Here is a 10,939-nt window from a genome sequence, read left to right on the forward strand (position 1 = left end):
AAAAAAAAAAAAACACCCAGTAACTAATGGAAAACTCCAACAGGCATCCCCCTTCGCCCGACAACGCTTCCTTCCAATTGTTATGGGCTGCCGGAGGGAGATGGCTGGGTCGTGGAGCAGATGCAGAAAGAGGCCGGGCACGACCAGAGACCCTGTAACCAAGACCCGAAGAGCCTGTGGCCTCCTGCTCTTCCGCGGCTGCAGCCAAAGGCTTCTGGGAAAGTGTGCAGGTTTTTGTGGAGGGAGGGACAGACTCATGCGGGATCCCAGGCACTGCTCCAATACGCCGAAGAGGCTGAGCCCACAGGCGAAAGAAGAAGGGATCACGGGAGAAGCAAAGAAAACGAAATAAATTCCAAATCCCACAGTTGCCCTTCTCCCAGGCCCCAGTGCACTTACTCCTGACACGGTTGAAAACAAACTGGCCCAGAACCTTGGGAGGGATAAGAAGCTACCAGAAGTCCCTCTATAGAGTGGAGCTCGGTTAGGGAAACAGTTATTTGGATAAACAGAGTTCCGGGCTGGGAACCCGGACACCTAGGTCTACTCAGCTTAGGGCCCCTCAAAAGCCTGACAAGTAACATGATCTCCTGGACCTCAGTTTCCACTCCTGTAAAAAGTATGTATGGGAAGGATCTGGAGTCTCCCTCCCCAACCCTGCAGAGCAGAGGTTGGGGATTCTGTACTCCCTTTCCCCAGTGTAGGTCTCAGTAGCGGTGAACAGGCCAGGCAGAGGCAAGGGCTGGCTGCTGCAGCTGCTTGGTAGAACTTCTTGTCTGAAGCAGGAAATTTGGGCAGCAAATGCCCTGGCTAGTACTACCCTGATTGGAGCCTGGGGTGCCAGGGGAGTGCTGACAAGGAAGGAAGCTACCGGTTCCCATTTGCCATTTTAGAAATGAGGACATTCAGGTCGGGGCACGGTGGCTTACGCCTGTAATCCCAGCACTTTGGGAGGCCGAGACAGGCAGATCATCTGAGGTTGCAAGTTCGAGACCAGCCTGACCAACATCGAGAAATCCCATCTCTGCTAAAAGTACAAAAAATTAGCTGGGTGTGGTGGCAGGTGCCTGTAATCCTAGCTACTCAGGAGGCTGAGGCAGGAGAATTGCTTGAACCCAGGAGGTGGAGGTTGCGGTAAGCCGAGATTGCCCCATTGCACTCCAGCCTGGGCAACAAAAGTGAAACTTCGTGTCCAAAGAAAAAAAAAATTAGCTGGGCCTGGTGGTGCATGCCTGTAATCCCAGCTACTCAGGAGGCTGAGGCAGAACAGCTTGATCCTGGGAGGCGGAAGTTGCAGTGAGCAGAGATGGCGTGTCATGCACTCTAGCCTAAGCAACAAAAGCAAAACTGGTCTCAAAAAAAAAAAAAAGAAAAGAAAAAAGAAAAGAAAAGAAATGAGGACATTCAGAAGGTGAAATGGAGTAGGATGATGCCAACACTTTTTCTCTCTACTTATTTAGACACTAGCAGAGCTGAGCTGTGTTGGAATTGGTGTGTGGTCCAGTGTGGCTTATCTGTGAGTGGCGTTCTGGGTGTGTGAGACAGATATCCATGTAGCCAAGAGCAAGCTTGAGGTATGTGTAGGGTTGCCAGATAAAATAAATCTGCTAAATCTAGCAACCCTAGGTATGTGAGTTTCCTCGGACTCATGCAAGAAGCTTCTCTGCAAGACCTTTTGCCCCAGTCAGTCCGTCACCCAGTAAATTCCAATTCCAGGGCCACCAGTCCCTGTCCAATTTACTGTCCACGGTTTGAAGACTATATTTCTTTTTTCCCCCAAGGGCAGTTTATGCTGGAACAGCGCGGTAAGTGGATCCCCTTGGTCAGAAGTCCCAGAGGGGGCCCAGGCGACTTGCTCTCACAGGCCAGACCTGCCTTCCATTTTTTTCTGCCCTTAGCTTGGGAGGATGAAGAACTCTATTTTGAGGATTCTGCGAAAAGGATTGCAACCCAGCCATGTTTTATCTCCTTGCAGGAACCTGGCTGAGTTCCTCCTCCCTATCCTGGGCCTCTGTGGCTCCATCTGTGGGATGGGAGAGTTAGATTAACACCAGGCTATCCCATAGATTGGAGGCCGCTGTTAAATGAAACTGCAAAGTGCTGTCAATACCGTTTTCATAAACGGCCTAGAATATGGCTACACTGCACACATTAGTTGTGGGTTAGGTGTTACTAGTCTCATTTTTACAAAAGCAGAAGCAGAGCAAAGAAACTTGCCCACGGTGACAGAGAGGGTAAGTAGTGAAGCCAGGATTGGAACCCCAGGAGCCTGACTTAAGGTCGCTGCCCTTAACTACTATGCAGACCAGGAAACTGCGGCTCCAAAGCGGGGGAAGTCACCTAATGAGGGTCGCACAGCGTTGGGACAGCGGAGGCAGCTGGGATTCCAGCCTCGCACGCCCGAGCTTTGGCCACTGTGCGGCGCTGTCGGGGCAGCAGCCCAGGCAACCGCTCAGTTCTTGCTCACTTCCAGCGCCCATCTCCCGCTCCGTGCCCCAGAGGCAGAAATGGGCCCACTCTGTATAGACGCTACTTGTTTCTGGGTCCTGGAGGCCAAGGGAGAAAGAGGTCTAACAGGATGGGCAAGAACCCGGCTGGAGAGAAACAATGCAGAGGGCCAACCTCACTTGCACCAGATTCTGGAGAGATGAAGGCAACACTTGGTCGAGGTCAGGGTTCACTGAGGCGGGGTCGGGCGGGGGGCGGAGGGGGTCCTGCCGCCTGTCCGTGGGGCCCAGAAGCCTGGGAGCCAGGAAGATCGGGGGCGTCCAGTCCTCGGGGCGACTGGGTCCGGGGAGAGGGGAGGGAGAAATTAAGCGGATCCCCAGACTATGAACAGACAGACACCCAGACAAATGCCGTTTCCACAGAGACTCACGAGAGTGAGAGACAGTTACAGAGACTGAGACAAACGGATGCCGACACCGAGAGGGTCGGAGAACAGGCAAACTCCGAGCGGCAGACCGGCCCGCTCCCCGGGAACGCGGCCACAGCGGCCGGCGCCCTCCCCGGCCTCCCCGCGCGGAGAGGGGTGGCGGGCCCGACCGTGGAGGGAGGAGAGGGCGCCGCCGCAATCTCACCTCTCCCAGGCCCGAGGCTGCGGGCGGCAAGTTCGCTCCTCGCGATCACTCGAACGCGTCTCCCCTCGGGCCGGAAGCCCTGCGGGCTCGGGTGGGCCCCGGCGGGCCGCACAGGGGCGGCGTGGGTCCCGGCGTCTCAGGATCGCGCTCCCACTGCGCTTCGGCCCGGGTGGCCCGGGCGCCGCCTTGAGGAGGGGACGCGTGCGGACCGCCGCCACTTCCCTGGCTGCGGCTGGCGCCCGCGCGGGCCTTAACATCCAGGGTCTGAGCGCTCTGGAGCCGGCGGCTCCAGGGAGCGCAGGGTGCGGGAGCGGCGGCGAAGACGAGGGCCAGCCTCCGGCCACTGGAGCCCAGCTCCCGCGGCGGCGGCGGTTGGCTCCCGCCGGGCCCCTCAGCCGAGGCGCTACGCCCGCCCCTGCCGCCTCGTCCCACCCCGCCCAGGGAGCTCCGCCCTAGCCCGTGGCTCTTCCGCCTTAGGCAGCCGCTAGGCGGGAGGGACAATCCCCCACCCCCGACTGCCACCCCGAGGGGACTAGGGGCCGAGGCCCGCCCAGGTAAGGCAAGGCCTCAGCTCCTTCCGCCGCGCTCTGGCGGCGGGTCCCGGCTCGGGCTCCCGGGGTAGTGGCGGGGGCCGCCGGCGGGGCGTGCCCTGGAAGGTGAGCGCGGCCGAGCTGGGCCGCCAGGGGGCGCTGCGGAGCCAGGGGCTCGCTGCCCGCCTCAGTCCTCCGCCCCCTCCCCGCCCGCGCGCAAAACACACTCGCCCTAGAGGCAGCGCGGCCGAGCCGGAGCCACTGCCGGAGCGGAGCCGGAGAGTGGCGGCGGCGGCGGCGGCAGCGGCACCATGACCCTGGGCAGCTGCTGCTGCGAGATCATGTCCTCCGAGAGCTCCCCGGCCGCGCTGTCCGAGGCGGACGCAGACATAGACGTGGTGGGCGGCGGCAGCGGCGGGGGGGAACTCCCAGCCCGCTCCGGGCCCCGCGCCCCCCGGGACGTGCTCTCCCATGGCCACGAGCCTCCCCCGGAGGAAGCCGAGGCAGACGTAGCCGAGGACGAGGAGGAGTCGGGTGGCTGCTCGGACGGCGAGCCCCGCGCTCTGGCTCCTCGGGGGGCGGCGGCCGCAGCGGGGAGCCCAGGGCCAGGCGCGGCGGCGGCCCGCGGTGCAGCGGGGCCCGGGCCGGGACCGCCGTCGGGGGGCGCGGCGACGCGGAGCCCGCTGGTGAAGCCGCCCTACTCGTACATCGCGCTCATCACCATGGCCATTCTGCAGAGCCCCAAGAAGCGGCTGACGCTGAGCGAGATCTGCGAGTTCATCAGCGGCCGCTTCCCCTACTACCGGGAGAAGTTCCCCGCCTGGCAGAACAGCATCCGCCACAACCTCTCGCTCAACGACTGCTTTGTCAAGATCCCCCGTGAGCCGGGTAACCCCGGCAAGGGCAACTACTGGACGCTGGACCCGGAGTCGGCCGACATGTTCGACAACGGCAGCTTCCTGCGGCGCCGCAAGCGCTTCAAGCGGCAGCCTCTGCCGCCGCCGCACCCACACCCGCACCCTCACCCGGAGCTGCTGCTGCGTGGCGGGGCCGCGGCGGCGGGAGACCCGGGCGCCTTCCTGCCCGGCTTCGCTGCCTACGGCGCCTACGGCTACGGCTACGGGCTGGCTCTCCCGGCCTATGGCGCACCCCCGCCAGGGCCGGCCCCGCATCCGCACCCACACCCGCACGCCTTCGCCTTCGCCGCGGCAGCCGCCGCCGCTCCTTGCCAGCTCTCGGTTCCCCCAGGCCGCGCCGCCGCACCTCCAGCCGGACCTCCGACGGCCTCAGTGTTCGCGGGCGCGGCATCGGCCCCAGCTCCTGCGCCCGCCTCAGGCTCAGGCTCGGGCCCGGGCCCTGCCGGCCTGCCGGCCTTCCTAGGCGCGGAGCTGGGCTGCGCCAAAGCCTTCTACCCCGCGTCCCTGAGCCCTCCCGCAGCCGGTACCGCGGCGGGTCTGTCCACCGCACTCCTGCGCCAGGGCCTCAAGACGGACTCGGGCGGTGGTGCGGGCGGCGGGGGCGCCGGGGCAGGGCAGAGGCCTTCCTTCTCTATAGACCACATCATGGGCCACAGTGGCGGCGGGGCAGCACCCCCGGGCACCGGCGAGGGCTCTCCGGGACCGCCATTCGCGGCAGCCGCGGGTCCTGGGGGCCAAGCCCAGGTCTTGGCCATGCTGACTGCTCCGGCCCTGGCTCCCGTGGCTGGCCACATTCGCCTCTCGCATCCCGGGGACGCGCTCCTGTCCTCAGGGTCCCCGTTTGCTAGCAAAGTCGCTGGCCTCAGTGGCTGCCACTTCTGACCGCAGCAGGCCCAGGGCCTGTTAGGTCCGCACTCCTCAGCCTCTCCCAGGAGCTCTTGCAGTGCCAGCGGAACTCAGGGAGTCTATTTATGAAGTCTCCAGACCTTGGACCGGCACGCGTGACTCGGCACTTCATGCTCCACGCACAGAATCTCGCAGATAGTTGGGATTAAGTGGGCTCTGTCGCTCAGGGCGACAGGCCCGGGGCTACGCGTCGCAGCCAAAATCCTTAACCATTTGAGAAATAAAAGCTGGGGCGGGTGGGGGCTTCGTTTTTTCCCTGCCTCTCGGAGAGAAATCATTCCCAGAGAGATGCCTGGCCAGGCCCCACGGATCTGCCAGAAACACCAACAGAGGGTCTCCCTTTCTGCCTCTCCCCACTCACTTCATCCCCAACGTTGAGACCCTGCTTGTCCAACATTATAATTTAAAGACATCTATTATCTGCTTTGTGCTTAAAAGAAAAATTCAACCTTTTTTTTTTTTTTTTTTTTGTTCTCCAAGGAAGTTCATTTCCTGTGAAGCCTAAATCAGAGTCTACGCAGGCGGAGCTGAATGGAGAGGTGAAGCAGGGGTCTTTATATTCCCTGCAGAAACCCTGGATCCCACTCCACTGAGGAAAACCCTTTCTCTTTTGTGTTTGGGAGTTTTTAAAAGAATTTCTTTCCCGTGGCTGGCTGGGTCCAGCCATCCCGGGCCAGCAGCCCTGTCAGTGTTCCACCCTGTCCCAGGCCCTGTGATATTTATTGTGGCAAAAGGCAATGAGGTTGGGTGGAAGAGAGGGGTCTGGGCCCGGGACTGGAGAGGCAGGGGTGGAGTGGGCAGGGCACACTCTGTGGCAGGGGGTCCTGTAATTTTGTGTAAATATCTGTACAGCGGGCTGCTCTCAGCGTTCTCTGTCCACTGGGTGTGCATTGATTTAGACTTCTCCACTGTGGGGAAACTCTGTGAAATCGTCTGATGGTCTGTGTGGAAGAAAAGAAAAATCTGTCTACCCCTATTCCCCATTGGTGTCAATTGAATAAATGTATGTGAACTTCAGCAGTCACCAGTTCTCTCTGCTTGCCTGCACTCCCTTGCCCCGATGGGGCTCTCCCAGAAGACCCTTAGCTCCTCAGCAGAGGGGGTGTGAGGAAAGGCCCCTGGGCAGCCCAAGCAGGCAGAGGAGGGCTGAGCTTATAGGATGCAAGGGACACTTTGGTCTTGGCCTTCAGCTGTGAATGAGGCCAGATCTCTGGGAAGCCTGTGGCCCCTTCAGCACTTTCATTTTCGTTCTAGTCCTTAGAAGGTTTTTGCCTGGAGTTTTGCCTGGGGTGGTGTTTCAAATGCACCTGAGGATTCTCATGCCCTTCTAGTTTGGACATTAGCACAGCCTGGGCAGATATGGGTGCTAAGTGCTTGTGAACACTCTACCCACTAAGTACAGTTTAAGGTGAATACGTCTGGTGATGCATGCTCCGTATGCCTCTGTTTCTGAGTGTGGGGCTTTTGTGGAACTTATGATACGTTTTTGTGTTAGGGTGGGCACAGCTCCTTGCTTTTTGTCTTAGTGTGTGTGTGTGAAATACATCTCAGAATATATGCATTTTTATTTCTATGTATGTTGGTGAATATGTCTTTGTGTGTGTTTGTGATTCTCAGTCGCTGTCTTTCTGTCTGCGGAGAGAGAGGTTTCTCCCTGGTGGCTGTAGGGCTTTGTCTGGAATCCCCTCTCCCCCTACCACTCCCAACCCATGTAACAGAGTGAAAGGCTTGAACTGGGGACTGTGGAACCTTTCTTTCCTCCAGCTAGAGCTGAGCACTATGAACTGAATGATACAGTCAGTGGGTTTCACTCAAGGTAAAACTTCCCATTCCTTCAGCTAGACTCAGCTGGAAGCTACTGCCTGAGTGCAAATCCACTGGTCTGGTTGGAGTCTTCCATAAACCTACTGAGTCTCTCGGCTCTCTGCTTGTGCCCAGGACTCCCAGTGGCCAGACTTGTCAGGGTGTTGAGTGAGAGGTGATGCTTTGAGTTAGGCAAAGATGATTGCTTAGCTCTTTTCTCTGTATATTCTAGTGAGATTATAGGAGAGGAGAAACAGAAATGCAGGAAGAGGCAGTGTAGCCTTCACAGAAAACAGACACATGTTGAGGGCAAGGGTTGGGAGATGAAGTGACAGACCGAGAAGGAAGAAGACAGGGTCAGAGACCCAGATGCAGAGAACTTGAGTGGGGTGAGCGACACAGGCCTCTTCAGCTAGGACCCCTGCCTCTGGCAATAGTAGGAAAGAAGGAGGAGGAGGAAGACTGAGATTACTATAGGAAGAGTGTCAAAATCAGAATTAGGGTGGGAAGAACACACCAGAGCTGGGAAGGGTTGTTTGGGATTCCCAAGTGTCTCACGACTTTCACCAGTGGAGGAGGGACGAGGCTCAAGGTGCATATAGCACATGCAGTCCCTCTGCCAGAGGCAAGGCACCCCTCTCCTTGTTGAGAGACTGTGGGAGTGGAGGGAGGTTGAATGCAGTGGGCCACCTTCTCACCATTTTATCAAATGGTCCAGGTGAAGTAAGGTTGGGTTCAATGGTATAAAGGGAGAAACAACTGCTGATGCTGGGATGATGGTCTCTGGCTGGTTGCTCCGTTTACTTCCATTTCTTTGAGGTTGATTTCGTTTCTTTCCTCTGGAGAAAGGGTGACTGTGACTGAAGAAACATGAACGCACACGAGTGTGTGTGTGTGTGTGTGTGTGCGCGTGCGCGCACGTGCACACGCACTCAATAAAGCACTTTGTAGCTATGTGATCTCATTTACCATGAATATGTGACTCCTAGATATTAGATTGGAGCTTTACATAAAAGATTTATCAATTGTGTAAATATCTGTACTGCGGGTTGTTTAGAGGAGAAAATTAAGTCAGTTATGTCTGATGGTGGATAGATGAGATACTTCCTATTTATAGGAGATGCAACAAACCTGTGTGTGTGTGTGTGTGTGTGTGTGTGTGTGTGTGAGAGAGAGAGACAGAATTTATCTGAGCATATTGCTTGGTGTCTATGTGTATTGGAGGATCCATATCAGGAAAAGGTAGAAAAAAGAAGACTGGGAATAAGAGTGAGATGTACCCTTATAGGGCTTCTTGGGATCTTGGAGCCCCAAACTCATGACTCAGGCCCCAGTTTCTCAGTGGGCCAAGAAGGGTAGACCTGAGCAAGAGAAGATTGTGGTCTGAGGACTGAGAGTCAGAAGCCACTGATGCCCAACTGGCCTTGAAAAATACCCAGAAAGGGAAATGCTGCGGGAGTCCCAAGGCTGGAGATGCTGAAGGCAGAGAAGAAGGAAGGGTATTTAGAGTTCCGGGCTCCTTTAGGTTGTCTTTGTGGGGAACCTGTTAGGAGCTGCGAAGGGCCCATTTGGGAGCTGGATTTCAAGGCAAAGGATGAGGGAGTTTCAGGATTTCTATGGTAGAATCCTCCTGGCTGTTTTTTTCTTTCTCCTGACTGGAAGGGCTTAATCAGTGACTCCCTCCCAACCTATGGGTGCATAGGGTGGGTGTTCAGTTTAAGAAGGCTCACTTAGGCCTCCTGGGAGGAGAAACAGGCTATCCCATCTGGAGCAGCTCCTGTAGGTTCTCTCCGTGCTTGGGTGGAGGCAGCTGAGGTTCTGCTGCCCTGCAGGCCCCAACAATCGGTGACAATAATAAGAAAATATCCAGGGCATACCTTCATCTCTCGAAGGTGAGAAAAAAAAGAAGGTAAGAAATCGGCCTGGGGTTCAGAGAGTGCTGCTGAGAGCGGGCAGTTTAAAGGGGAAGAAAATTGGCGAATTTCACTGGTCAATTTCACTTCATTTCGTTCAATTTCGTTCAATTTCATTCCTTTTCATCCAGCGCCCGGAGGCCCGAGGCCACAAGGAAGGGGAGGGGGTCTTTCCGGGCGAATTTCCCTCAGCTTGTAGATTTACTTTCTAGGGCTGTGAAGAACAGCCTTGATTCTGAAACTTTGACATACGTTTTTCAGCCGCCGCGAAGAGCAGACATTTTATTTTATTGAAAGGTATTTGGTTTGGGTGATCGAAGCACATCGGTGAGCCTCTCCGCACTTCTCTCTTGCAGCCCAATTAAAGCGGTTAATTCTTTTCACCGCTATTCCTCCCATCTTTCTTTCTTTCTTTCTCCTGGGGCTCCTTGGACCACCCAGGAGCTGGAGTTGAGGTGGGGGCGGACACTTCCCTTCCATATCCAATTTGTTCTCGCCACAGCGGGCGCGTCTTCGTGCTTACAAAGCGCTTTTCCCCTGATGACTTTTTTCCCCTTTTCAAAAACACTTCTTTCTCCCCGCTTCAACTAGCAACCCTCCCCAGGCCCACCCCTCCTCCCTCTCCGCTCCGGTTTATTTAAACTTCGCCTCCTCCAGCGCCGCCGCAGCGCGCACTTAATGAAGTTGAAGGCTCGGTGAGCCAGGGTGAAGAGGGTTTGGAATCTGTTGAAAGGGGCGTTTTGTGACACTGATTGGGGCGGGGGCGGGAGCAGTCGCGGACAATGACCGACCAGGCGGGTTTTCCTGCGCACAGGGTCAGGCGAATAAAGGCGCCGACGCTGTTTAAACGAGGGACCCTGCAAGAGAAAGGGAGAAAAGATTTTGAATGTGGAGCGTGCCTCGTAAGATTTCTTGCTTAGGGGGAATTGGGAGGAGGCAACTCGCCTACAGTCTTTACGGACCGAATTCGTAGTTTATTTCGAACCCTACGCATGACGCTATAAAGAGAAGCGGGGCGAGTTTGGGTTTGCGCCTAACTTAATTCCGATAAGTGGTTCAAGAAGTTGTCTAGGCTGGGACCTGGGGAGGCATTCAGGAGGGCCAACCAGGACGATGACATCCAGCCCACATTTGTCTCTGGGGCTGGCGCTCTGAGGTTTCTGGAGAAACGCTGAAGGAAAACTAAAGATGGGCAGTGGTCGGACAGGATAACTCATCCTCCTAAAGCGTTTGTGAGCAAAACAAATGTTGATTGGATTTTTTGGAGAGGAATTACTCTGTTCTTTAAGGTCGGCGCAGACACGTACCAACAGAGAACCTGTAGACAGGACGGAGGTTCCCAGCTCCGGTTTCAGGAACGGATTTTTCCGTGGGCTAGTGGGCGCGGCGCGGCGCTGGGCGGAGCGGGAACCGCCTCCTTCCGTAGCGGAGCAAGAGCTGCTGCCCTAGGCTGCGGCTGCTCAGGCGGCGCCCGGAGGCTTTGGACTGCTAGGGAAGGAAGGCGGTTTCCTTTCCTCCGCAGCGACCTGGAGCTGGACTCTGCACCGACACCTCCTGGGTTGTTTGTGGCGCTCCCTTCGCTCTCAGCCTGGAGTCCTGGGTCCCTGCGGAGCTCTGCCTTTTCGCTCCACGCGGACTCCGAGCAAGCGGACGTCGTTCGCTGTCCGCGATGTTGCATTTCTCCCGCCGCAGGGGTCTCGGCCCTGCGCCTTCCTCCCGGCACGCCAGCCTCCTTGCTGAAATTTTGTAGTCTGGTAGAAGGTAACCGAGTCCTAGGCTTTACTGCTCCT

The 10,939-nt window shown here is 57.0% G+C and overlaps 1 protein-coding gene across 1 annotated transcript; it reads left to right on the forward strand.

Annotated features, from left to right (window-relative positions):
* Nucleotides 1-1,822: 1,822 nt before the first annotated feature.
* On the forward strand, nt 1,823-6,450 carry FOXD2 (forkhead box D2). Its single transcript, XM_017510090.2, has one exon. It carries the CDS (start codon nt 3,922-3,924, stop codon nt 5,407-5,409), a length of 1,488 nt encoding a protein of 495 aa, XP_017365579.1. The 5' UTR covers nt 1,823-3,921; the 3' UTR covers nt 5,410-6,450.
* Nucleotides 6,451-10,939: the final 4,489 nt, after the last annotated feature.

The sequence above is a fragment of the Cebus imitator genome, unplaced genomic scaffold, assembly GCF_001604975.1.
Source record: "Cebus imitator isolate Cc_AM_T3 unplaced genomic scaffold, Cebus_imitator-1.0 Scaffold430, whole genome shotgun sequence".
Classification (NCBI taxonomy): domain Eukaryota; kingdom Metazoa; phylum Chordata; class Mammalia; order Primates; family Cebidae; genus Cebus; species Cebus imitator.

Bases quoted from the DNA above. Each gene is read 5' to 3' on its own strand.
- FOXD2 (XM_017510090.2), top strand. From the start codon at position 3,922: ATGACCCTGGGCAGCTGCTGCTGCGAGATCATGTCCTCCGAGAGCTCC.